This window comes from Sorex araneus, chromosome 6 (genome assembly GCF_027595985.1).
Source record: "Sorex araneus isolate mSorAra2 chromosome 6, mSorAra2.pri, whole genome shotgun sequence".
Taxonomy (NCBI): Eukaryota; Metazoa; Chordata; class Mammalia; order Eulipotyphla; family Soricidae; genus Sorex; species Sorex araneus.
The window spans coordinates 162908648-162932299 of NC_073307.1; the positions used below are offsets into that span (position 1 = coordinate 162908648).

Below are 23652 nucleotides of genomic sequence, written 5' to 3' on the forward strand. Positions count from 1 at the left end.
GGCTCTCTGTGGGAGCGGCGAGGCCTGTTACCGAAACCCACCTCCACTCCTCTGGCCCCCGCAGAGGGGATGGGGTTCATTTCTGTCATCTTTCTTTCTGGAAATACAGGCTTTGGAGGCCCTGATTTTGTTTCACAAAGAGAGCGTGAGTGTGTGGAGGTGGATTTGATTAAAATTGGCATCAGCTATATATAGGAGTGGCATCTTCTGCCACCGCCCAGAGGCCCATGAGGAAAGGGCTCCCTGCTCGTGCCGAGCCCTTCAACTCTGTAGATCAGGAACCCCGGGGCCCCCCTTAGAACATGCCCCCAACAGCACACCTGTGTCTCCCCCCACCCCCCCCTGACACACACAGACACAGACACGCCAGGCCCGAGTATGGTGGGTTTTGTCTCTGAACTGCTAGAAGCAACCCAGGATCTAAATATTCATGTAGTTGGGCTCCCAGTCCCCCCACCAAGCCCACCTGCTGTTTGGGGGCTGAACTGACTGCAGCGCGGTTGTGGCAGGCGTCCCCAGGGGCGCTCCTCCAGCCCACCCCCCCACACAATGGGGTCCTTCTGGGGGGAGCCCTGAGGGGGGCCAGAGGAGCAGGCACCACCCCTGCTGTTTCGTTTTCCAGCTCTTCCGCGAAGTGAGGATAATGAAGGTTTTGAATCATCCCAACATCGGTGAGAGTCCACTGCCCTCCCGCTGCCCTCACGCCCACAGCGCGGTCAGAAGCCTTGGCGGGCTGACCTTCCATGCGGGTGGAGTGGCCGCCAGGCTGCCCCTGCGGGTGGCGGGTGGGGTTGAAATGGGAGACCCTCCATCCTTAGGACATCCCTGTTCCATCCGGGGCTTGACCATTTCTCTTGCAGTTAAGTTATTCGAAGTGATTGAGACGGAGAAGACGCTCTACCTTGTGATGGAGTACGCGAGTGGAGGTAGCCCCCCGCCCCGCTTCCTGTGCCCCCCTCCGTGCCCCCACCCTGCCATGGCAAGCACTGACCCAGACCATGCCCCTCCCTGCAGGAGAGGTGTTTGATTACCTGGTAGCTCATGGCAGGATGAAAGAAAAGGAGGCTCGAGCCAAATTCCGCCAGGTGGGTGTGATTTGGGGGTCGAGGGGGCCACTCTGCCTTTTGGGGGTTGGCGTGGCAGGGGTGCTGCTGGTCTGCTGTGTGCGGCCTTTGGCGGCCACTTGGGGCTTCTTTAGGGCTGAGGGGGGAGCAGCCCCGGGGGGCGCCCAGGGGCCTGGGCTCAGCCTTGCTCCTTCTTTCCAGATAGTGTCTGCCGTGCAGTACTGCCACCAGAAGTTCATCGTGCACCGAGACTTGAAGGTGAGAGCCGGGGGCTGCGGCGTGGCGGTCCTCTCGAGTTCTCTGGAGAGGCAGGGGAAGCCCCCCAGATCCCACCCTGAGTGGCGAGCACTTCCAGGCTGCCCAGCTTGGCTCCTGGGGGCGTGCCCAATGCCCAATCGCTCGGGCCTCTCCCTGGGCGACCCCAAGGCCTTCACGGGCAGGAGCATGGTTCCACGAGGTGTGATGAAGAGCTGCGTACCCCTCAAGTGGCTTCTGAGCCCTCAGCATCCTCCCAGTAGCCTGGTGGCTATCCTCAGCCGGACAGCCAGAAGTCCAGAGCGGAACATGGCTTTCTCTGCGTCCCCAGCTCCCATTCCTTCCTGCTGCAGCCCCAACTTGCCTGCTTCCGCTTGGGAGCCACACCTGGTGCTGCGCAGGGCTTACTCCTGGCGGGGACCATATGGGTGCCGAAGCGCCCTCCCTGCTGTCCTGTGGCTCCAGCCCAGCCCCTGACATTTCCCTTCTTACCTCCCAGGCGGAAAACCTGCTCTTGGACGCCGATATGAACATCAAGATAGCAGACTTTGGCTTCAGCAACGAATTCACCTTCGGGAACAAGCTGGATACCTTCTGCGGCAGCCCCCCATATGCGGCCCCAGAGCTCTTCCAGGGCAAAAAGTATGACGGCCCCGAGGTGGACGTGTGGAGCCTGGGAGTGATCCTGTACACCCTGGTCAGCGGGTCCCTGCCATTCGATGGACAGAACCTCAAGGTGGAGTGGAGTGTGGGCTCACCTCCCTGCACCTCCTTCACCCTCAGCCTCTGATGTCGGCCTGACTCTGACCCTTGCTACCTGCCTCCGTGTTTTTTCTCGCACCCGAGCCTCCAAGGGGAGCTTGCTGACGGCCGCGACAGTCAGAGGGTCTTCCGCACCCCGAGTAGTCAGCAGGGTGTTTTCTTGAGAGGGGATAAGATGCGTGTGTCTGCCCGCCGGGGTGCTCAGGATGGCAGGCCTGGGTGGCCAGGCGGAGGGCACAGGGCACTGGACTTCGCAGCTCCTCAGGGGGAAGCGCCTTGTTCTGGGCCTGCTCGCGGCCTCCTGGATGCCGGCTTCTGCCCCAGGCCCCGGGATCATTGCCCTTTCCCTCCTCCAGGAGCTGCGGGAGCGGGTACTGAGGGGGAAATACCGCATTCCGTTCTACATGTCCACAGACTGTGAAAACCTGCTGAAGAAATTTCTCATTCTCAATCCCAGCAAGAGAGGCACTTTAGAGGTGAGCAGCCCGAGCCCTGCCGGCTGGAAGGCCCGGGACCCCGAGGACATGCCCGTGCTGAGCCCCTTCCTCTCCACCCCCCTCCCTCTGCCCCCCAGCAAATCATGAAAGATCGATGGATGAACGTGGGTCACGAAGATGACGAGTTAAAGCCTTATGTGGAGCCACTCCCCGACTATAAGGACCCCCGGCGGACAGGTGAGGCTGTGCTGGCCAGCATGGGGACCCAGGCAAGCCCCTGGGGGCCTGGCCTCTGGACCAGCCTTAACGGGATGCTGTCCTCCCTCCCTGTCCCGTGCAGAGTTGATGGTGTCCATGGGCTACACCCGGGAAGAGATCCAGGACTCACTGGTGGGCCAGAGATACAACGAGGTGATGGCCACCTATCTGCTCCTGGGCTACAAGAGCTCAGAGGTGTGTGTCCCCGCCTGCTGCCCGCCCCTCGGAACGCCCCCTCCGCGCCCAGCCACGCCCCTCAAATCCTCTACCATCCAGCACCCCCCTTCAGACGAGCCTCTCATAGCCTAGCCCCCTGCTGACCAGCCTGTGGCCCCTGTGGGGCCAGAAGTTCATCTTGAAACCCAGGTCTTCCCTGTTGGTTGGGCGGATAGCCTGCCAGCTGGGGGCCTTGCTGTCGGTGGTCTGGGTCTCTGGCGGGTGGGTACTGGCCATACCTAGGTATGTAGGTCTCTGCTTCGTGGGGGCAGGGGTGAGTCTAGGATGGAGGTCACTGTCTCTTAGGAGTGTGTGTGTGTCTAGGGATGTGGGTTTGTTGCATAGGAATGTGTGTGTATACCTAGGGATGTGGGTCTATCTCGAGAGAGTGTGTGTGTCTAGGATTGTGAGTTTTGTTTCATAGAGTATGTGTGTGTGTGTCTAGGGATGTGGGTCTATCTTTGTGTGTGTGTGTGTGTGTGTGTGTGTGTATCTAGGGATATGGGTCTATCTGTGTGTGTGTGTGTATCTAGGGATGTGGGTCTATCTGTGTGTGTCTAGGGATGTGGGTCTATCTGTGTGTGTGTGTGTGTGTATCTAGGGATGTGGGTCTATCTTTGTGTGTGTCTAGGGATGTGGGTCTATCTTTGTGTGTGTGTCTAGGGATGTGGGTTTGTCGCATAGGTGTGTGTGTCTAGGGATGTAGGTCTATCTTTGGGTTTGTGTCTAGGGATGTGGGTCTCTGTCTCATAGAAGTGTGTGTGTAGGGATGTGGGTCTGTCATTAGGAGTGTGTGTTTGTGTGTGTGTGAGAGAGAGAGAGCATGTGTGTGTATTGGGATGTGGGTCTGTCTCTGGAGTGTGTGTGAGTGTGTCTAGGGATGTGGGTCCGTCTCTGGAGTGTGTGTTTGTCTCAGGACGTGGGTCTGTGTCTCAGGAGCCTTGAGCATGTGTCCTTCTGCCCAGCCCCAGGTGTGTGCGTCTCGGTGCTTGCGATTGTTCTGTCCGTCTGGGAACCCACATCATGAGTCAAGTTTGTGGGCCTCCTTCTCCATCCCATGTCCCCACAATCAGCCTCCCCACCCTGCTCCTACATTCTTAGCCAGTTAGGAAGTATCTGGTGTGTGGGGAGGGGTGTCACCCAGAGACACGCAGCACTGCTTGGGGGACCAGGTCCCCCAGGCAAAGCCTGAGAAAGTCCCGCACTTCGAGCATTGCCCTCCCCACCCTGAGTCTTCGTCTGTGTTTTCTGTCCTAGAGCCGTACTGCCGGCGGTGGGGGATTGCTTCTGGGGGGCTGGGGGCCACGTGGAGAGCTGCTCGCTAGCCCTTTGGGCATCTTCCGGCCCGTCGGGGCTTTCTTGGGGCCTGGTTTCTCCTCTCTGTGGAGGGGTGGGGTCTAGGGGGGTCTTGAGCTGCCTCGGGTCTGTGGTTCACTGGCTCAGGTGGTGTTTCCGTGTACGTTGGTCTTTTATTTTTGCCCTTTTTGGGGGGGTCACACGCAGCGATGCTCAGGAATGACTCCTGGCGATGCTCGGGGGACCAGATGGGATGCCGGGGATTGAACCCGGGTCGGCCGCATGCAAGGCAAACGCTCTCCCCACTGTACTATTGCTCCAGCCCCTCATGTACGTTTGTCTTGCCGAGGGTCTGTGTCCTATGAGCTGGCAGGGAGGGGAGACAAGGGCATGCCACGCTGACACAGTGTCCCCATGCAGCTGGAGGGCGACACCATCACCTTGAAACCGAGACCCTCGGCCGACCTGAGCAACAGCAGCGCCCCCTCCCCCTCCCACAAGGTGCAGCGCAGCGTCTCCGCCAACCCCAAGCAGCGACGCTTCAGTGACCAGGGTCAGTGCCGGGGGCTCTTGGCAAGGCGGCATCTCTGCAACCAGGGTCGTTGCTTCGGGGAATTTCCGGGGGGGACAGATCTCGGACTGCCACTGCCGTGTGGCGGTTTGGTGCCAGAGGCAGGCAGGGCGTCCTGTGGGCCCCGCCTTACCGGCACCTTTGCCCGCAGCCGGCCCTGCCATCCCCACCTCCAACTCCTACTCTAAGAAGACCCAGAGCAACAACGCGGAGAACAAGCGGCCCGAGGAGGAGCGGGAGTCGGGGCGCAAGGCCAGCAGCACGGCCAAAGTGCCCGCCAGCCCCCTGCCCGGCCTGGAGAGGAAGAAGAGCACCCCCACCCCGTCCACGGTGAGCCCCCCCTCTGCGGCTGGGGCCCCCCCCCCCCGCTGCCGGTGCTCAGGAGACTCGGGGTCTTGGTGACCCGGCTCTGCCCTCCCTCCCCACAGAACAGCGTCCTCTCCACCAGCACAAACCGCAGCAGGAACTCGCCCCTGCTGGAGCGGGCCAGCCTGGGCCAGGCCTCCATCCAGAACGGCAAGGACAGGTGAGCGGCCCGGGGCGCCCCCACGCCGCCTCTCCCTGCGTCTCGCTCCGTCCTGGCTCTGTCCGGTCCAGCTGTCCGCCCCGGCACCTCTGTCTCCTCCGCCTGTGACCTCTGAGGGCGCCGTTCGGAGGGGCCACGCGTCAGGCGCCACCCTCGCCGCCGCCTGCTCCCCCCGGCAGCCAGGCCCGGCCGGGGGGGGCTCCCGAGACTCCGGCGCGGCCCCTAGTCTTGGCTGTCGCGTCTCTGGGCATCGGTCCCCGCCTCCACGCCGTGTCCTGCTCTGTGTCGCCACGCGCCCTGCGAGACCAGCGAGGCCCCGAGGCTGCCTCATGTCGCCCCTTGGGCCTGGTTGCTGCCGTCCCCGCGCTGCCGCCTCCTGCCGCTGCTCCCGGCTCTGGCTGCGCCTGCCCGCCCTAACCCAGGCCTCTCCGCTGCTTTTGTCTCCTAGCCTAACCATGCCAGGGTCCCGGGCCTCCACGGCTTCTGCTTCCGCCGCAGTCTCTGCGGCCCGACCCCGCCAGCACCAGAAATCCATGTCGGCCTCCGTGCACCCCAACAAGGCCACTGGGCTGCCCCCCACGGACAGTAACTGTGAGGTGCCGCGGCCCAGGCAAGTGTGCTGGGGCAGCTGCTGCCCTCGGCCTGCCCTCCCCGCCCCCGCACTCAATTCCCACCGGGGGCCGGTCCCCCCCGCAGCCGGGCAGTGGCCCGAGCCGGACCAGAGTGTACCGACACCCCCTGGCCCCCATCTCCTCCCAGAGACTCCCCCAGGAGGAAACTTTTTTGTTCCGGGCCTCCCTAGACTTCGTTAGGGACCCCGGGGCCAGTCCGCACCTCTGCCGTGATGGTCAGCCTGGTTTGCCCCGAGGCCCCCGCTGGCCTCTGTCCTCTCCTGGCCGGCCCGTGGCCACCCTGCCGCCACCCCCCACGCAGCCGTGCTCTGTCCCGTCCCCGTGTCCTCAGTGGCCGTCCCTCCCTTGTGTGTCCTCCTGATGGCTGCCTGCCCCAGCACCTCCCTGCTCCTGCCCCTGGCCTGGCTTGCTCCCTGACGGCTGCCCAACCCCTCTCCGCCCACAGCACAGCCCCCCAGCGCATCCCTGTCGCCTCCCCCTCTGCCCACAACATCAGCAGCGGCGGCGGAGCCCCCGAACGAACTAATTTCCCCCGGGGCGTGTCCAGCCGGAGCACCTTCCACGCGGGGCAGCTGCGGCAGGTGCGGGACCAGCCGAACCTGCCCTATGGCGTGACCCCGGCCTCCCCATCCGGCAACAGCCAGGGCCGGCGGGGGGCCTCGGGGAGCATCTTCAGCAAGTTCACCTCCAAGTTCGTGCGCAGGTGAGGTGTGGGCACAGAGGGTGGCCAGGCCCAGGTGGGATGGGGGCCCCGGCTCGGGTGGGGCTCTGACAGGCAGAGGGGAACTGCAGAAGTCTCGGGAGGTTGGCCTTTGTCGGCCCCTCGGGTGCCCAGGTCCTTCCTGTCCAACACCCCCCACCCCGCCCCCGCCGCCTCCGAGTGCCTGTGCGCACCCCTTGTTCTCCGGCCCCAAGCAGATGGCCGCTGCCGCCTCTTCTCGGAGAGTGTGAACTCAGATGCTAAAATAAAAGCCCCCTCTTCGCTCCTGGGTTCCCATGGAAACTTAGATTTGGTGACGCAGCTGCAGAGTCATGAGGCGTGAGCCAGGCTGGGGCAGCAGGGAGCCCCCCAGGGTGTCATGTCCTGCCCCCCCCCCCACCGTGTCTCGCTCCCCTTTGACCTCCAGGCCCGGCTGGGGTTGTCTGGCCGCAGCCCCTCCTTGCTGCCTGAAAGAAGGGCAGAAATAGGGGGAACAGGCAGCCCCCTTGGCGGTCAGGGCCAGCGTGGGCCTGACCCCCAGCACCCCTGGAGGCCTCAACACCGCTTGGCTGCTCCCTGCCTCCCCCCCACCTGCTTGCCCTCGGCAGACACCCCGACAGCAGAGGGGCCGGGGGTGGGGGGAGCTCTCAGCCCTTCCTCCTGGCCCCCCCCCCTTCTCTTGGCGGGGGAGCCGGGGTGCAGGCTGGAGCTTGGAGACTCTCGCCCCGCTGAGCGGCTCTTCCACGGATGGGGTGGCCCTTGAACCTAGGACACCCGCCCCTACCTGCTTATCCACATACCGTCTTGTTGGTTTCTTTTGTTTGTTTGTTTTATTTCTTTTTTTATTTTGTCTTTTTTTTGTTTGTTTTTTTAGAAATCTGTCTTTCAGGTTTGCCAGAAGGTAGGCGTTGAGCCCGCTCTGTGTGTGTCTGTCCCGTGTCCTGCCGCGGCCACTAACTCCCCTTTCCGCTAACCTCGCCTGTGTGTCCTCTCCTGCCATCTTAAAGGGACGAAGCTGCCCCTGACTGCCGCTCAGGGCACAGGGCTGAGAGCGATGGGCCTGTGCCCAGGCCGGGGCGCCCTCTCTGGGAAGTCTCCCTTTAAGATTGTCGCCCCCAGGTTGGGTCACTGGCCTGGGCGCCTCCCGGTTCCCTGTCTGTGCATGCGCTGTGAAGGGCTCGGCCAGGGGCTCCTGCTCTGGGTCTCCCTCCTGGTCTCCCTGGCGCCAGGGCTGTGTCCTCGGGGGTTGCACGTCTGTGGAGGTACTGCGGGGACACGGGGTTCCACACTGAGTCTGACGCCCGCACGCACCGCACAAGGAGACGTTGTGTCAGGAGTGGGGTACAGCACCCCCTTCTGGCGGCTCCCGCAGCACTCGGCCCCCACCCACCCTGGCCCCCGGAGCAGGGAGTGCTTCTCCTCTCCCCCAGCTGGGAGCACCTGGGGACCCCCGTGGTCCCCCTAAACCCTGGGGAACCGTGGGCAGTTCCAGCCGTCCCCATCCTGGCTTCCTCTTCCAGGAGGCCTGGGTGGGCCGGTGGCAGGCAGAAGCTGGGACGGCGGGGTGGGGGGGTGACCTTAGTTGGCCAGGGCGGTATGGGGAGGCCCTGCCCCGGGCACACTCGGTGCCCCCCAATGGGTCTTCAGACTCGCCCCTCTCGCCCCCACCTCGGCTGCATGTCTGGCCGGTGACTCAGCCCTGCCAGGTGGGGCTGGAGCAAGGCCGGCTCCTCCCGCGGGGCGGGCGCACTCCTGTCTGGTGTCTTTGTGCTCCTTTTCCATGTGCTGCCGCTGCTCTCTCCTCCTCGCCCCTGCCCCCCAGGCCACCCCCGGTCCCGCTCCAGCATCACCTTCCAGCCGCTCAGCAGGGCCAGACTTCCCACCCGCCCTCCGCCCGCCTGCCCCCCCCTCCCAGGGCCAGGCGTCCCTGCGAGTTGGGGGCGCCAGAGAGCTAGTACAGGGGTCAGAGAACTCACTAGCCGGCGTAGGGTGTCCTGAGCACGCGGGGGGATGGCCCCCACCCAAACGGAATCTCAAAAAGGACATTTTTAGCTGGGGAGTTGGGCTTCTCCAGGACTCAGCTCCTGGCCCCCGCTGCCTCCTGACAGGGGCCCCGTGTGTCCCCAGCGGCTACTGAGAGCAGAGCTGGGGGCGAGGGGCCGGGCCCGGGGCTGGGGGCCGCTGCCAGGTGGCGGGCAGGTGGCCCCTCCAGCTTGGGGCGGCTGAAGCCACGCAAGGCCCCCCACTGAACTCTCCCTCGCTCTGTTTTTTGAGGAACCTAAATGAACCTGAAAGCAAAGACCGGGTGGAGACGCTCAGGTGAGATGCCGGAGGGGGCTGGGCTGGGGGGCTGCGCGCCCCGGGTCCCCCCCCCCACCCCACCCCCGCAGCCGCGGAGCCTCCTCCCCGCTTCCCGCGCGCCTGACGGCCCCCCTCCGCAGACCTCACGTGGTGGGCGGCGGCAACGACAAAGACAAGGAGGAGTTCCGGGAGGCCAAGCCGCGCTCGCTGCGCTTCACGTGGAGCATGAAGACCACGAGCTCCATGGAGCCCAACGAGATGATGCGGGAGATCCGCAAGGTGCTGGACGCCAACAGCTGCCAGAGCGAGCTGCACGAGAAGTACATGCTGCTGTGCATGCACGGCACGCCGGGCCACGAGAGCTTCGTGCAGTGGGAGATGGAGGTGTGCAAGCTGCCGCGCCTCTCGCTCAACGGCGTGCGCTTCAAGCGGATATCGGGCACCTCCATGGCCTTCAAGAACATTGCCTCCAAAATAGCCAACGAGCTCAAGCTTTAACGGCCGCCGCCCGCCCGGGGCGGGGGCGCGGGGCGGCGCGGACCGAGCTCGCGGGGCGCCCGCGTCCCCCCCGCCGGCCCCTCTCCCCCGGCCCGGCCCGGCCGGGCCCGCTCGCGGCTCTCGCCCCTGTTTGCGGGGGACGGGAGGTGGTCCTCGGCGCCCCCTCCTCCCCCCTGCCCAGAGCCCCCCGCCCCGCCCCCACCGGAGGCAAAGGAAGGGGAGGGCGGGGCGGGGGGGCGGGGCTCCCCCTCGGTACTGCGGTTGCACAGAGTATTTCGCCTAAACCAAGAAATTTTTTTATTACCAAAAAGAAAAAAAAGAAAAAAAAAAACAAAACAAAGCCCAGCGGCCACCTTTCCTCCCTGCCCCGTCGGGACAGCCGAGACTGGATCTGTGGGGCTCCCGGGAGGGCGGCTCAGGGCTGGACACTCTCAGGCAAGAGTGGCGGGGGGCCGCGGCTCCGCCGGGCCCGCTCTGGGCTCCTCCCCGCTCCTCCCCCTCCCCCAGCGACCCACCAGAGGTGGCCTTCCCCTGCGCCCGGCCCCCGGCTGCGGGGGGCGGGGGGGCAGGGGGGTTGCGTGGCCCCGCGGTGGGGGGCGGCCCCACACTGTACCCTCCGCCGCCCCTCCCCGGAGCCGGGCATCTCCTCCACAAGCTGCTGTGGGGACTTCGGGTCCCCTCCTCAAGTCTGTGCCATCTCCCGCCCCCCCTCCCGCGGGGCGGGGGCTGCAGGGCAGACGGGCCCGGGGGGCGTTCTCCGTTCTGGGAGAGCCTTTGTCTGGAACCCGGGCCCGGCGCCCCCGCCCCCCCCACCGCTCCCCTCATTGGCATTAATCTGGGCACCGCGCGCCCCGCGGCAGCGACCCCCCTCCCCCCCACTCATCTCTCGGCCTTGCCTTTCTCTTCCTGACACTGTCGCCCTCCTCAGGAGACACGGCCCGCCCGCCCGCGGGGGGCGGCACTGGGCAGCGGCGGCCGGACGCCCCCCGGCCAGCCCCGCGGCCAGGGCGGGCACGGCTGGTGGCGGGCGCTTGGTTGGTGGCGGCCGCTGCATCCCTTAATTTATTTCTCTGCTGTTTCTGTTCTTGAGAAAATGGGGGAGGGGCCCGCGAGGCTGCCCCTGCCCGCACCTGAGTTGTACATTTTTTGTGATGGGTTTTATTTTTTATTTTATTATTGGGTTTTTTTTTGGTTTTTTTTTTTTTTTTGATTTATGATGACCCCACCCTACTCATCACCCCCTCCCAGGCCAGGCTCTGAGGCCAGTGGAGCCCCCGGTCCCAGGGAGGCTCTCCAGCCCCTGGTCTGACCCGGGCTCCCCCCTTCTCCCCTGCCCGGGTGCTCCCAGGGGCCTCAGGGGGCAGGTGGGGGGCACGGCTTGACTCCCCAAAGGGGGTGGCAGCCTGGGGAGGGGGTGCTCTGAGGCGAGGCGCCCCTCCCCACCCAACCCCCTCCTGCACTTAGTTCTCCTCCGGATCAAACACGTAATAAAGAGAATGTTTGGAATCTGAGCTGCCTCCTCCTGTTTCTTACCCTCCCCAGACCCAACAGGACCCAGGGTGGGCTGTGGGGCAGGGGTGGGGGATGCGGCTTGGTCTCGGGGCTCCCCCTGGACCCCCCCTAGCTAGGAGAGAGCTAGCAGACACCGTGGCAGAAGGTTTTTTATTTATTTTTTAAAAACATTGAAAAATAAACCCCGTCTACGTGTGCCCCAGCCTCCTGCCGGCTCCTGGGTGGCAGCAGGGCGGGCCCCTTCCCAGGGGCGCCCCCACTGCCCCCCTCAAGACCCTCCTCCCCACCACACCCCACTTATTGCTAAAAGAAGGGACAGAGTCAGCACCCACACTGTCCTCTCCCGGCCCCAAGCTACGCTCTGGCCCCCGGTCCCAGCCAGGAAGCAGGCGCCCGGCTCAGCCTCCAGGAACGCTGGTGACCCGCGGGTCCGGGCGGTGCCCACGGCGCCCCGGGTCTTGGCGAGGCCTGGACCGCCCCCTCCTTCCGGAAGCAGGCATGCCGCATGGCAGCACAGGGCGGGAGCCTCCTGGCTCAGAGTGAGGGTGCGGGGGGCTCCAGGGGCGCGCCGATCAATGTGGGGGGCGGCTGGGGGCCCGGCCGGGCGCCGTGGCGGGTGGCGGCCAGGGCAGGGCGGATGAGGGGCGGCGGGGGCTGGTTGGGGGCCAGCCGGGGCTGGAGGAAGCGGCCCTGCTGCAGCGGGGGTGGCTGGCGGAGCAGAGTGGGGGCCGTGGGCAGCGGCGGCCTCAGCAGCGGGGGCGGCTGGGACAGGGAGGCAGGCGGGGGCGGGGGCGCAGGGGGCCCGGAGCGCGGCGCGGACGTGGACACGGCCGTGATCTGCACCTGGGGGAGAGGAGCGGTGAGGGTCCGGGCCCCGCACCTCCGGGCCCGCTTGAGGGGTGGCCGGGGGCCCCTTGGCCTCACCTCGTCGTCGTCCTCCAGGGCCGGGGTGGGCGCCGGGGCCCCTCCCCGGGCCTCCTCCCGGGGGGCTGGCGCGGCGGCGGCGGAGGCTGTGGGGGCGCCGTCCTGCTCGGCTTCCCACTCCTGCAGCACCTCCTCCAGGTTGAAGCGGCGCCGGTAGCTCACAAAGAAGGTCTTCACCTGGGTCAGCGTCTTGTTCCCGATCACCTCGGCAATGGCGCCGAAGTCCTTGCCGTACCTCCGGATGGCTGCGAGAAGCCGGGGCGTGAGCGCGCGCACCCTCGGCCTCCGACTCGGACCCCGCTGCGGCTGCCCAGCAGCATATGAGCCGCTCCAGCATATGAGCCGCTCGGGCCTCTCCGAGCCCCCCTGCAGGACCCACCTTGGACAGCCAGAAGCTGCTCGTCTGTGGTCCAGCGGGAGTTGAACTTGGTGTTGGCCTGGAGAGCCCAGAGACTGCCTTAGAGACCCCAGAGACCCCCTCCTGAGCCCCCCCACGCCCGGCAGGCAGCCTCACCTCGGGGGGCCGCAGCGGGTCGATGCCGCCCTCCAGGGCCTGGCGCAGGCTGCTGTTGGTCTGCTTCATGCTCTGCACCTGGAGGGTGGGCGGCAAAGGGCCCCTCAGCCTCCCAGCAGGGCTCAGGGTCCCGCCTCCTCCCCACTGCACCTTCCTCCCTCCCCAGCCCCCCGTGGGGACCCCGGTTCCCGCCTTCCACTGCCCAGTGCTCCTCCGGGGTCGGGAAAGGACACCACGCTCCCCACCTGGCGTTTGAGGGAGATGAGCTGCGAGTCAAGGCCGCGGAGCGTGAGGTTGGCGAGGTCGGGGCTTCCGGACACAGCCGTGAGGCCCTCGGGGCTCAGGTACATGCCCTTGGGGGGGCGCCGCCTCGTCCGCAGGGGGTGGTGGCGGTACTGAGAGCCCTGCGCCTCCTTCTTCCCGGGGCCCGGGCGGGCGTTCAGGGGCCGAGAAGGCAGGGGCTGCCGGGGAAGGAGAGGGGAGTGGGCCAGAGCCCAGGGAGAGAGTGGGAGGCGGAGGGTGGGGGGGTGTCGTCTCACCTCTCTCTTGGGGTCCCCAGCGTCCGGCTCGCCCTCACTCACGGTGCCCCGTCCCTCTTCCAGCTCATCGCTGCTGCCGGGGGTGGGGGGTGGCAGGCGTGAGGCAGGGGCTGCCCGGGAGCGCCGCCTGCCCCCCAGCCCCCACATCTCGCGGGGCCCACCTGTCCTCCTTGTCCTTGCGGCCCCCCAGCCGCCGTGCCTGCCGGTCCATCACGCTGGTGCGGCTGCGGGTTTTCTTCCAGGAGTAGTAATACTTCACCAGGCTGGGGATCAGCTTGTCGGGCAGCTGGAGGGGCGATGCCAGAAGCTGGGGCCCACCCGAGGCCCCCTTGGGGCAGGCGGGCAGGCAGGGGCGGGGCGGGTGGGGCGGGGCATTACCATCTGCTGGATGCGCTGGAAGCACTTGCCGTGAAAGCCGAAGGCCTGCTCGAACAGCACCTTGTCCTCCACCGTCCACTCGTCGGGGAACGGGGTGAAGTTGGCCAGGTCTGCCAGGGACTTCTCCACGTCGTGTTTGTGCCACAGGAGCATGCCCAGAGCCTGGCCCATGAGAGGCGCCACGTCAGGCCCCGCCGGCCAGGACCCCCCCCCAACCCCCTGCCCTGCTGCAGGGGCTGCGGCCAGGCCCACCTGCTCGATGTTGTAGCCATGCTTCTCCTTGGCCATGGCAATGTACTTGTCCACTGCAGGGACAAGGGCGGTGTCAGGAGGGCCCAGGAAAGGAGGGGGCGGGCTCGGCACCCGCAGTGCCACCCAGCCCGCCTGCCCCGACAGGGGGTGGCCCCTGGGTCCCACCCACTCACGCTTGGCGTCCGACACGCAGTGGTTGGGTGACCACACCAGCATCCCCTTCAGCTCCTTGTTGCTGTAACGCGCTGGGCTCTCTGCAAGCGGCGGGGCCAGGGAGGCGCTCAGGCCAGCTCAGTGGCCAGGGCCCGGCCCCCGCGGCCTCACCGAGATGAGGCCCAGGAGGGCGGAGGGGCAGAGACCCAGACAGGAAGGCAGGGCAGGAAAACTCCCCGTGCCACGGGGCCACCCACCCCCGCTGGTCCTGCCAGTGGGCGCCGGCCAAGGGCTCCCCCAGGTGGGGCTCAAGGCCAAGCCCTGGGTCTCCACGCCCCGCCCTCTGCAGCCGTCCTGCCACTCACCGGGCTTGCACTCCGGAATTACGGCCTGGTAATTGGTTCCAACGCGGATCATGCTGTCTGCGGGGCCAGGGGGAGGCAGTGAGGGCCCCAGGGAAGGAGGGAGGCCGGGAGGATGTGGCGGGGGAGGCGGCTGGCCTGCAGCGCTCCTTCCTGACCACCCAGGGCCCCACCTTCCAGAGACGCTCGCCCTGCTCTTCCCAGACAGTTAGCGTAGCCCCAGAAGGAACTGGAAGGGCAGCCCCTCTGCCTAGTCATGGTCCGGGAGGGGGTGGGGGGCAGGCCGGGGGGCCGGTGGCAGAGCCCCGTTCAGGCAAAGCCCTTTGTTCTGGCTAAGGGTCTGGGGTGCGGGGTGGGAGGGCGGCCCCCAGACCTGGACTCGTGCCCTGCAGGAATTGAAAGCTAACCCCACCACGTGAGCCGGGCAGCTCGGGGTGGAGGAATCTTTGCAGCTCCCCGGGCCGCCTCTGACTCGGTCCCCTGCAAGGTGCCACGGTCTGTGGGGAGGGAGGGCGCCCAAAGCGGCAGGGAGGCTCGCCCGAGTCCCCCCCCCCAGCCGGCTCTGGCGGCGGGACGGGGACAGGTCGCACCCCGTCCTCGGCAGCCTCCCGATTCGCGGAGCCCGCAGCCCCCGGTTCGTGGGAGCAGCCAACAAGGGCTCCACGGCGGCGGGCGCAGACGCCCAGGCCGGCAACTCTCGCCCACCCGCCCGGCGCCCCCCGCCCCGCCGGTGCGCCCGCACCCCCGGCGGCCGCGCTCACCGTGCGAGTGCTCCTCCTCGCTGCTGTCATCCTCCGAGTGCGGCTGCCCGCCGTTGGGCGCCGTCTTGGCCCGGCTGCGGGACAGGATCCCGGAGCCCGCGCTCGGCTTCTCCATCACCGAGGGCATCGCCGCGGCCGGCGGCCCCGGGGGCCGCGGGAGCCTTCGGGCAGCGGCGGCCGCGGGAGCCTCGAGCGCCGCGCCCGGCCCGGCCTGGAGAGGTCGCCACTGAGGCTACGAGCGGCGGGAGGTCAGCGTGGCCGGGGGCCGGCGGGGCGTGGGGGGGCGCGCCCCGCGCCGCCCGCGCCCCCCGCGGGCGAGGGCGTCAGAAAAGTTTGTGCAGAAGTGGGGTTCGCGGGGGGGGGCTGCGCGCCAGCTCCGGGGGCGACTGGGGCGCGCTGGCTCGGGGCGTCCAGCGGGTAGGGGCTGCCCCGCACCGGTCGGGGAGCCCTGCCCTCGGGGCGCCCCCACGAGCCCCACCGCCCCCCTCCTGCCCACGCGCAGTGCCAGGGGCGCGAGCTGCGGGGGGCCCTGGGCGCCCCCACCCCCGGCGCCCCTCGGCGGCCCCGGGACGTCCCAGCCGCCGGGAGGGGACCACCCCCCCGTGTCCCGAGCGGACCCCGGCTCGCGACGGCAGCCGCCGGCGTTGGCGGAGGCGGCGGCGGGACGGCGCGCACGGCGCGCGGCGCTGGGGCAGAGTTGCCGGGAGGCGGGCGGAGCGCAGCCGCGGACGCCGCCCCGCACCCGCCCCGGCGCGCTCGCGGTCCCCGCGCTCGGGCTGCCGCCGCCGCCGCCGCTCGCTCCTCGCGCACACAATGAAGCTGCTGGCAGGGAAGTAGTGCCGGCTGCGGCCTCAGCACCCCTCCCCCAGCCGATGCCTCCGCCAGCTGAACATCTGGCCCTGGGGTGGGAGGGAGGGCCCGGGGGGCGGGGCCTGGGGCCGGGGCTAGACCTCCAGGGGGTGGGGTCAGGGCCGGGCTGCGCCGCGACGCGCTCCGGACCCCCCCCCGGGGCGCCCCGACCTGCCCCTAGGGGAGACCCCGCCGCACAGCCCCGGCGAGCCCGGGGGTCGACCCCACCCACGTGCCCACCGGCCCCCCACGCGCCCGTGGGCTCGGGTTACCGACGCCTGCCCCCTGGGCCCCGAGGCCGCCCGCCTGCCCGCCCGGGTGGAGCCCGGCTTTTCCTTCCATTCCCCTTCCTGCCAAGGAACTCCCCGCCCCCCCCTTCCGCAGGGGGGACCCCCCTCCCTGCAGGCGCCCTTGGGGGCCAGAACGGATAGGGAGGCCGGACAGGCGAGGGATGACTGGCCTCGAGAGCCACCGGGCCAAAGCCGGGCTTCGGGGGCATCTGTGGGTCCCCGGGGGGTCACTCCGGTCCCCGTGCGCTGCTGCGGTGCGCACCCCTCAGTCGTGGCCTAAGGGGCTGAGGGATGGGGAGCGGGAGGAACAGGGCTCCCCCCCACACACACACACCCACTGGGTTCTCTGTCACCCCAGCTGGGCGCAGCATCCCCCCTCCCCCAGGACAAGCACGGGCAGAGTGACAGACAGGGAAGGGGGAGAGCGCACAGACGGAGATGGGGGAGGGGGTGGGCAGAGACTCCCGAGCCAGACCCAGCCACCCTGCCAGGCGCACAAAGAACCGGCGCGCACGGCGCCTGCGGCTCGGGGCCTTCGGGCTGCGCCCGTGCGGGGTCCGGGCCACGTGCTGCGGCGCCGCCGGCCCGAAGCCCCCGCCCGCCGCCCCCCACCGCGGGCCCAGGGCTCCCAGACACACCTTGGGCCGGGCCGCCGCGCGGTGCCCAGACGGAGCCGGGGCTGCAGCGCCCACCTCTCCCTTCCCGGCCTCGGCCACTCTGTAATCAGATCCCTAAATTTAGAAGCAGCCCTGGGCCCGGCCAGGGATCCCCGCCCCCACCCGCCGCCTGCGGCCAGCCGCCCGCGGTCCTGCGGTCGGGCCACGACCCGGGCCCGGGGCCGCCCGGCCTCCTGGGGGGCTCCTGCGGGCGGCCCGGGGCGACGACCGGCACGACCCACTCGGCAGGCGGGCGGTGCCCTTGGGCCACCCAGCCCGTGGCCACGTTGCCGGCCACACCTCGGGCCGGAGCGCCTCCGGGGCCTTTGCCCTGCTCTGAAATGATGGACTGGGCGCCGGCCCCAGGGGTGGGGAGCCTGGACAAAGATGGAGAGTGACTGGCCCGGGGCAGGCCTGAGCTCAGGGGGTGGGGTGCGCGAGGGCGGCATGAAAAGGGCCTCAGCGGCCGGCGTGGCTCGCTGCCACCCCCACGCCAGCACCTCCGCGGTCCCCTCCTGCCTGGCAGGCCGCCCCGGCCGCACGCTGCACCCCGTGGCGAAGACTGCCATCTTGTCCACACGGCACCCCGCCCCGGGCCGGGCCGCGGGGGGGCGGGGGGGGGGCCGGTGCAGCGCCTGCACCTCTCGCCTCCCGCCCGACCCGCGGGCGCCCGCCGGCCTCCTCCGCCCGCCGCCCCAGGTGGCCCCGGCGCCCTCCTCCGCCCCCTCCCCCTCCAGGAACCTAATTCTGCTCCCCCAGCTCCCTGGAGCCCCAGCTCAGGGCCAGAGGAAGATTCCGCTGTGGGGGTGGGGGCGGGGAGGGCAGCGCCATCCCTCGGAGTTGGGGGGGGGCCGTGCACCGGGCCACGAGGCCCCATGCGGTGAGGCTGCAGCCTAGGAGATGGGACCTGGGAGGGGTCTCCTAAGAGTGGGGGCGGCTGCGGGGGGCCACCGCGCCCAGAGAGGAGATGGGTTCCAAGGCAGAGACCCCCCCCTCTCCAGGGGGTGTGCAGGGCACTGGTTGGCAGGGGGAGGGGCAAGGCCCCACCCTCCCACCTGCTGCAGCAGCCCCCTCCCCAGCTGGCCCCCTCTTTTGTGCAAAGCCACACAAAGGACAAGGGGCCCCGGCCGGCCTGGCCATCTGCTCCCAGCAGCCTGAAGGCTCTTAAAGAGACAGCGCCCCTTCCCTGCCGCCCTGGGACTCTAGGGTGGGGTGCAGCACCTCGGGTGGGTCTCTGCCCGAGCCAAATCCCACCCCACTTCCCCCCCCCACCCGGCTCCCCAGCCCCCCAGGTCAGGAATCCACCTCCCCCAGGCCGAGGTGCCAAGGTGCCACGTGGCCAGGAACAAGGGGTGTGGGAGGGGAGCCGGGCAGAGGCAGGCTGGGAGGGGCCGCACGACTCCCCCCAGCCCTAGGGGCCGGCGGAGCTGGGCAGCAGGGCCTGAGAGCTGGGGTCCCGCTTCCCTGGGCGCGGGGCTGTGAGGGCCGCTGGACTCTGGCCTGCCCTGCCCCCATCCTCCCACCCGCCTGGCACGGGGCCTCTGCCAGCGCCTTCCGAGGGCTGCGGGCCAGGCTGCGGGCGGCTTCGGGGAGCCTGTGCCTGCTCCCTGGGCCTGCTCCTCTGCGGGAGGAAACTGAGGCGGCCCCCCAGAGTCAGGCGGGGGCGGGCTCCCTCCCCCAGAGCTCCCCTGGGAAGCCAGACACACCCCCACCACCCCCCACCCAGCACCCCTTCCCCGCAGTCTCCCAGCCCCCAAGGCTGGGGACCCAGGTCAGGGGTTTCTGTGGATAGTTTAGTTGTCTGGGTCCCCGCTGCGCTGCGGGGGCAGGGACAGGCCCCTGGGGGGCCCCCGCGGGGTTCCAGGTGGCTGCACCACCGGGCAGGGGTGGTCAGCTGGGGCGGGAGGCCGGGAGCCCCCCCTGAGCCTTCCTCTTCCCAGGCCTCCTCTGACCTCAGCTCTGGGCTCTGGCCCTCGCCAAGGTGAGGCGAAGGGACAAAGGTTGAGCCGGGATGCTGGGAAGGAACGGGGGTGACCTTGAGCCCAGGGAGCCACCGCAGCCTCCCTGCCTCCCTCCTCCCAAAGGCGGGGGCAGCTCCAGCCAATCCTGACCCCCGCAGCCCTGCTGGACAGGCGGGGACTGTCCCCAGCGCTGGCCCAAGGGGGGCTGGCCTCTGCCGTGTGGTGCTTGGGACCCCAGCCAGGCCCTGGGCAGCCGCCGCCCGGAGAGGAGAGGGAAGCCGGCAGAAACCTGGGGAGCCTGGCAGGGCGGCGGGGCTGGGAGGGGATGTGTCCCCCCCCACCCCACGGCGGCCTGGGGGAAAGGCAGCTGAGGAACTCGGGGAGCGCCCTGGGGGAGCCACCCCCTCACTCCTGCCCAGACAGGAATTCCATTCCTCCCTCCAGCCCGGAGGGGCCCCACTGGCGGGCTGTGTGGCCTGGGGCGCCGCCCTCCCCCTCTCTGGGCGCAGCTGGGGAGCCCCAGGCCCGGCCTGCGCGTCCCACCTGGGCTGTGCAGCCACCGGGAGGGGGGGGCAGGGGAGGAGGTGACAACCCGGTGTTTGGCACCGTGGGGGCTCCGGGAGGCGGGGCGGGGCCCCCTGCGAGGGATGCGGGAGGGCACCCGTGGAGGGCAGGTTCACGGGAGACCCCGGGCACGCGGGACCAGGGGGAGGCGCAGCCGGCGTACGGGGAGGCGTGCCCGGCCCCCAGCCGCGCCGCAGACCCGCAGGGGGTTCGCCCGCGCCCTCACCTGCGGGCCCCCTGGCGCCCTCTGGCGGCGGCAGCCCGGCCGCGGGGGCGGGGGCGGGGGGGACAGTCCATCCGGCGCCGGCTGACCCGGCTCTGGGACCCAGACTCCCCGGCCCGCCAGCTTCAGATCCAATCCTCAGCCAGGCTCCTGGGTCAGAGCCAATCAGAACCTCTCAGAACAACGTGGGGCGGGCCTGAAGCCCGGGGAGGAAGGGCAGCGAGGCCCGAGAACAAGCCGAGCAGAGAGTCCTGGCGGCCTGTGTGGCCTTGGGGCAGTGACTTGGCCTCTCTGAGCCTCGGTCCCGCCGCCTCTGAAAGGAAATTGTGACTCCAGCCTCCGCGGCGGGCCCCGCCATCTCAGGTGGTTCCAAGGATGACCACAGGGTCTTCTCAGTGCCGCCTCCTCCCAAAGCAGGGGTCCCTCCTGGGCCCCCCAGAAGGGCTGGAAGCTCCCGCACGTGCTCCAGAGCTCAGCGTTCCTCTGGGGCATCTGATGCGACCTCCTGCCTCAGCTGGCCCGAGTTCCAGCTTCCGGCCTCCAGCCCCTCCTGTCTCTCACCAGCAGACCTGTTTTGTTTTGTTATGTTGGGTCACACCTGGCAATGCTCAGGCGTTACTCCTGGCTCTGTGCTCAGGAATCACTCGTGGCGGTGCTCAGAGGGCCATATAGAGAGCCGTCGATCCAACCCGGGTCAGCTGCCAGGATTCTTTTTTTTTTTTTTTAATTGAATTCAATGGCTGGAGAGACAGTACAGTGGGTAGGGTGCCCACCTTGCCTGTGGCCGGGCCCAGTTCAGTCCCCAGGACCCCTATGGCCCCTTCGAGGAATAAGCCCTGAGCACCACCAGGTGTGGCCCTAAAACCAAAATAAGAGCCAAATGTCAGTATTCTCTTAACTGTCATAATAGGCCGCCACGGGCCCAGGTTTTAGAATCAAAATACTTAGAGTCACATAAAATCAGCTGCGCCCAAAACTGCTACCTGTGCCCACAGGCTGGGTCTGCGGTGAGAAATTCCATAAAAAAGTGCTTCGAAGTCTATACCCTTCACCCTCTCTGACGGGCTCTGCTTCTGCGCCCCCGACCCACAGGCCGGCTGGCCCGACTCTCCCAGCCCCATGGGAGAGCAGGGAACCCCTGCTTACACACCGCTGACCCCGGTTCAATCCCTGGCACCCCCTGTGGTCCCCTGAGCACCACTAGGAGTCATTTCTGAGTAGAATCAGGAAGAACCCCTGAGCATCGCCGGGTATGACCCAAAAATCAAAAGAAAAGAAAAAAAAACTTACCAGCCCCTTTCCTTTCTCCTTTTTAATTATCCTCTTCCTTTTTTTCCCTTTTCCCTTTTTATTCCTCGCCCTTTTTTTTTTTTTTGATCCTTGGGACATACCCAGCGCTTAGAGATTGCTCCTGGCACAGTGCTCAGAGGACCACGTGCTGGTGCCAGAGTCAGAACCCAGGGCTCCTGGCTGCAGAGCCCGTGCTCAGTCTCTGAGCCACCTCCCGGCCCTTCGGCCTGTTTCTGGTCCAGCAGCACGGGTCAGCGCCCCACTGCGGCCGGCCTGGGGAGCAGCCTCCAGGCCCCCCGGCCCTCCTGTCAGCATGCCCCTCGCCCAGCCACTCTCGGACGGTACCTTCACAGGGACCCTCGGGGCTCTGGGCCTGGCACTGAGCATCTCCCCGCTCCCACCCTGGTCTCGCTCCTGCTTCAGAGCACGGAGGCCGGCTGGAAAGAGCCCCCCAAGGCCGCTCCCCACCCCCCACTTCTAGCTCCTTCCTTCTCAGCTTCAGTTCCAGGGACCCTCCCCTTCAAGGCCACCCTCTCTCCTAAGCTCTGCAGTCCCCGCTCTGTGTGCATAGAGTCACATGTGCACACACAAACGCATGACACGTGGACAGAAGGAGACACACACGCACAGACACACGTGCACATAGGGAGACACAAGTGCACACACAAACACACGACACATGTGGATAGAGGGAGACACGTGCACACAGACACACGTGCACATAGGGAGACATAAGTGCCCACACAAACACATGACACACGTAGACAGAGGGAGACGTGCCCACACAAACACACGCACACAAGGAGATACAAATGCACGCACAAACACACGACACACCTGGACACAGGGAGACAAGCGCACACAGGGAGACACATGCACACATATGCACACAGGGACACAGGCTCCTTGGCCCCTGGTGCTCGCGTGTGCTAAGCCCCTGCTTCCTGAGCGCGGCCCCCCCCACCACACCCGCGCGCTCCTCAGCCGGGCTGCCCTCCCGCTCACCTTTTCTTTTTTTAAACCGGGCATCTTCGCACCCCAGGCCCTGTCCTCACCTCCCACTCTCGCACCCCTGCGGTGCCAGCTCACCCGGGCACAGGACAGTTTTTGCCAAGGTCGCAGGCAGCTGCCTTCACAGGCTCAAAGGCCCCCCGAGCACTGCCGGGTGTGGCCCCCACACGACAGAGTCACGTGCCAGGGCCTCAGCTGCATGTAGCTGCTTCGCTCTGGCCTCATCCTACACTCCCGGGGGGGCCCTGTGGTGCTGTGTGGTGCCCCCCCCAACACCGACCTTGCCACAGGCGCTTCGTAACTGCTCAGGAGCGAGGCGCTAGGACAGGGGTCACCTTGCCCCCAGCCCCATCTCAGCACTGCACAGGGTCCCCCAACACCGCCAGGAATAGCTCCTGAGCACCGCCAGGTGTGGGCCCCCCCCCCCCCCCGCTCTGGCCCCCTACCCCCCAAAAAGGAAGCGAGCGGGGAGCCCAGCCAGGTAGTGCTGGCTGCGGCTCTGAGCCCGAGCGGGGAGGGCCCCAGGTGGAAAAAAACGTTTCCCAGGAGCCCCCGGGGCAGCGTCACCCGAACCTGCAGCCCTTCTCGGGCCTTCTCAGGCTCCCTGCTACTGCTGGGGCCTGCAGGCTCCCGACTTTTGTCACTTGCCAGTGCACCCAGGGGACCCCCACGCGGGACCTCAGCACTGCAGAACCCTTTAGACCTTAGACCGCACCCCACGGAAGCCTCTCCCGCCACTCCCTACCTGGGTCACCCCTGCCCCTGAGGGCGCAACAGGGTTATTTGCGTTGCAAATGACGCTCAGAGACACCCTGTCACCTGCCGGTCACCCCTCTCATCACTGCCCACACCCTCAAGGACCACCTACCTGCCTCCCAACAGCTCCCCCCATCCTGAGGCTAAGAGCTGCAGGGACTCTTACTCACCTGTGCACCCCCAGTTGGCACCCAGTAGGTCCAGAGTGAGTCAGGGACTCCCAGGAGGTGCCTGCAACGGGGAGGGAGAGGGAAATCGCGCCCTCCCCCTCACTCGCTGGAACCCCAGTGCAGGAAATCTGCTCCTGCCTGCTGGCTGGTTTCGCCAACGCAGCAGGAGCCCCCTGCAGGCCGTCCCTGCAACTCATTCTCGGCTGGAGGGACAGGTCAGGGGACACGCACCGCACCTGCCTCCAGCCAGCTGGGACCAACCCCTCCACGGCACCGCCAGTTGTGATCCCTGAGCTGAGAGCCAGGAGTAAGCCCTGAGCGTGGCCAGGTGTGGGGAGGGAGAGGGGGAGGAGGAATGAAAGGGAAAGGAAAAGGAGAGAGGGAAGGGGAGGAATGGGTTGGTTTTGTTTGTTTATTTGTTTTTGCTTTTTGGGTCACACCCGGTGATGCTCAGGGCTTACTCCTGGCTCTGCACTCAGGAATTACTCCTGGCGGTGCTCCAGGAACCATATGGGATGCTACGAATTGCACCATGGTCGGCCGCGTACAAGGCAAACGCCCCACCCGCTGTACTATCACCCCAGACCCCCAAATATTTTTTTTAAATATTGTTCACTCCTGGGCTGGAGCGATAGCACAGCGGTCGGGCGTTCGCCTTTCATGCGGCCGACCCGAGTTCGATTCCTCCGCCCCTCTCGAGAGCCTGGCAAGCTACCCGTGTGTATTGGATATGCCAAAACAGTAACAATAAGTCTCTCAATGAGAGACGTTACTGGTGCCCACTCGAACAAATCGATGAGCAATGGGATGACAGTGACAGTGGTAGTTCACTCCCATTGGTGCTCAACCCAGAGGTTCACGTCTGACAGTTTGCTGTTTGGAGGGTGCTCAGGCCATGGGATTTGAGACGGTAAACTTGGGGGCCTCATACATGCCAGGCACGGGCCGACCCTGACCTCTTTCCCTGGATC

General features: G+C 67.4%; 2 protein-coding genes across 6 annotated transcripts in view; one reads left to right on the forward strand and one right to left on the reverse strand.

Moving 5' to 3' along the window:
* MARK2 (microtubule affinity regulating kinase 2) overlaps positions 1-11027 on the forward strand; it is a 56693-nt gene extending 45666 nt beyond the window's left edge. Inside the window, exons 4-19 of one of the 4 annotated variants that reach the window (XM_012934963.2) lie at positions 623-671; positions 861-926; positions 1015-1085; positions 1266-1322; positions 1819-2055; positions 2438-2557; positions 2656-2755; positions 2859-2971; positions 4709-4841; positions 5011-5189; positions 5288-5385; positions 5834-5995; positions 6463-6720; positions 7592-7618; positions 8992-9036; positions 9159-11027. In XM_012934963.2, coding sequence (XP_012790417.2) covers positions 623-671; positions 861-926; positions 1015-1085; positions 1266-1322; positions 1819-2055; positions 2438-2557; positions 2656-2755; positions 2859-2971; positions 4709-4841; positions 5011-5189; positions 5288-5385; positions 5834-5995; positions 6463-6720; positions 7592-7618; positions 8992-9036; positions 9159-9516 — 2073 coding nt within the window. In that variant the 3' untranslated portion in view covers positions 9517-11027. The remainder of the gene's footprint in view (positions 1-622; positions 672-860; positions 927-1014; positions 1086-1265; positions 1323-1818; positions 2056-2437; positions 2558-2655; positions 2756-2858; positions 2972-4708; positions 4842-5010; positions 5190-5287; positions 5386-5833; positions 5996-6462; positions 6721-7591; positions 7619-8991; positions 9037-9158) is intronic. The other 3 variants (XM_055141601.1, XM_055141600.1, XM_004618363.2) reach the window with 3 other exon arrangements.
* Positions 11028-11177: 150 nt separating this feature from the next.
* On the reverse strand, positions 11178-15729 carry RCOR2 (REST corepressor 2). 2 transcript variants are annotated; one of them, XM_055141875.1, is made up of 12 exons: positions 14912-15729; positions 14154-14210; positions 13809-13889; positions 13636-13688; positions 13384-13545; positions 13167-13291; positions 13006-13078; positions 12712-12927; positions 12467-12544; positions 12332-12389; positions 11953-12197; positions 11178-11871 (listed from the first exon to the last, which is right to left on the reverse strand). In XM_055141875.1, exons 1-12 carry the CDS (start codon positions 15036-15038, stop codon positions 11563-11565), a joined length of 1584 nt encoding a protein of 527 aa, XP_054997850.1. In that variant the 5' UTR covers positions 15039-15729; the 3' UTR covers positions 11178-11562. The 2 variants fall into 2 exon arrangements, with proteins under 2 accessions (XP_054997850.1, XP_054997851.1); XM_055141876.1 differs by having other exon boundaries at positions 11180-11871; positions 13006-13075; positions 14912-15718.
* Positions 15730-23652: the final 7923 nt, after the last annotated feature.

Coding starts and splice junctions, on each gene's coding strand:
- RCOR2 (XM_055141875.1), bottom strand. CDS start 15,038: ATGCCCTCGGTGATGGAGAAGCCGAGCGCGGGCTCCGGGATCCTGTCC. Junction 13,292..13,383: donor TCCAGCGCATCCAGCAGATG/GTAATGCCCCGC, acceptor TCGCCCCTCCAG/CTGCCCGACAAGCTGATCCC. Junction 12,928..13,005: donor CTGGGGACCCCAAGAGAGAG/GTGAGACGACAC, acceptor CTTCCCCGGCAG/CCCCTGCCTTCTCGGCCCCT.